This window comes from Ovis aries, chromosome 5, assembly GCF_016772045.2.
Source record: "Ovis aries strain OAR_USU_Benz2616 breed Rambouillet chromosome 5, ARS-UI_Ramb_v3.0, whole genome shotgun sequence".
Classification (NCBI taxonomy): Eukaryota; Metazoa; Chordata; class Mammalia; order Artiodactyla; family Bovidae; genus Ovis; species Ovis aries.
In genome coordinates this window covers 38,988,365-38,990,267 of record NC_056058.1, presented here as the reverse complement: position 1 = coordinate 38,990,267, position 1,903 = coordinate 38,988,365, and the positions used below count along the sequence as shown (strand labels likewise).

The 1,903-nt window shown below is 34.4% G+C and overlaps 1 protein-coding gene across 1 annotated transcript; it reads left to right on the top strand.

Moving 5' to 3' along the window:
* Positions 1–271: 271 nt before the first annotated feature.
* LOC101116574 (olfactory receptor 5F1-like) lies at positions 272–1,231 on the top strand. Its single transcript, XM_004009419.3, has one exon. The coding sequence runs from the start codon at positions 272–274 to the stop codon at positions 1,229–1,231; it is 960 nt and encodes a 319-aa protein (XP_004009468.2).
* Positions 1,232–1,903: the final 672 nt, after the last annotated feature.

Below are 1,903 nucleotides of genomic sequence, written 5' to 3'. Positions count from 1 at the left end.
CAAATTAAAGTGATGTAATTAGGAAAAATACTTGTTTAGTTTCTTCATTTGTAAAGTAGATTATTAGACTGCTTACCTTTGTGATTTATTTCATAAACTAGATAAACTAAATGATGTAAAAATACTTATAAAGATACTAATTATTTTTGCCAGACATTAATCTTTATTATTTTGTCTATTATCATCATGAAATAAATGTGAAATATTTCTTCCTTGCTTATCTGCCATATTCTAGGTTTTGTTGATTCATTTCAAACCAAGAAGATGAGATATGAATGTGGCAAATCAAACAAGAGTAACAGAGTTTATTTTTCTGGGATTTTCTGGTGTTCTTTATCTAAGGCTTGCATTATTTGTGATTTTTCTCACTGTATATCTGCTCTCTCTCATGGGAAACACCCTCATCATCTTCATTGTTCTCATGGATTCCACACTTCAAACACCTATGTACATTTTTTTAGGAAATTTGTCATTTCTGGAGATCTGGTACACAACAGTCACAGTGCCTAAATTGCTGGCCACTTGTCTCTCACAGGTTGTTACCATTTCTGTTTCTGGTTGTATAATGCAGTACTACTTTTTTTTCTCTATGGGGGCTACAGAGTGCATCCTGTTGGCTGTGATGGCCTATGATCGATACCTGGCTATATGCAGCCCTCTAAGATACTCATTCCTCATGAGTCTCCAGGTATGCCTGCAGTTTTCAGCTGGATCTTGGATTGGGGGCTTCATTGCCCCTCTCCTACCTACCATACTCATCTCTTACCTAAACTTTTGTGGACCCCAGAAGATCAATCATTTCTTCTGTGACTCAGACCCAATTTTTAAACTCTCCTGCTCAGATACATTCTTGGTCGAGGCTTTGGGTTACACATGTAGCTCTGTTGTGATTCTAAGTTCTTTTCTTCTCACTATGTCGTCCTATGGGAACATTGTGGTCACAATAATCAAGCTATCTTCTCGAGAGGCTCGGAAGAAAACTTTCTCCACCTGTGCCTCCCACCTCACTGTGGTCACCATCTATTATGGCACCATTATCTTTGCCTATGTTCGTCCTCCAGCCAAGTACAACTTTACCATGGGTAAAGTGATTTCAGTATTCTACTGTGTAGTCACTCCATTGGTAAATCCTCTTGTATACACCCTAAGAAACAAAGATGTGAAGAAAGCTTTCAGGAAAGTTCTAGCACAAAAGAGGTTTCTCTCAGCCAGACACATGCAGAATATTTGAGAGATCGACTAAAACAAGCAATTTAGAATTGATTCCCAAACCACATCTGCAAATGGTAAGTATTTAAAATTATGTAAGTGATACCACCTAATATGGACATATCTGTACTTTTCATTTTGGTTTGAATTCTGCTGAAATAGGTATTCTGTAATTACTATGTTCAAGAAGACCTCAGTGCAATGCCATAATAATAAAGAGATAAATAACATAAATTTCCTGCCCATGCGACATTTACAATGGGAAAATTGGCTAATTTAGTCCCATATAATGGTTAGGTTGATTTTTTAAATAATTTATATCCTAATAGTAACCTTGCGCCAGAATTTGTTTCTGTTAAATAATCAGTGTTACTTCATTTAATAGATGGACCATTATAAATGTACCATCTTTTACTTTGAATTCATTAAATATTTATTAAACACATATAATGAGCCAGATACTATTCACAAATATGGATGTTGATTTAAGTATGCATATAAGTGGAGAATTTAATTAGAAAAATATCAGGAAAATATTAGGTAGTTAAAATGTTTCAGATAATATTGCAGAATTTCTAATGATCACAGAGGTAAAAATTTTAATAAGTAGAGGGAAAAAAGGAAAAATCTAGAACTAGAGAGTACAAGAACTGAACATCTAATATGGTAAAAACAAGTATCAACTTTCTAATAT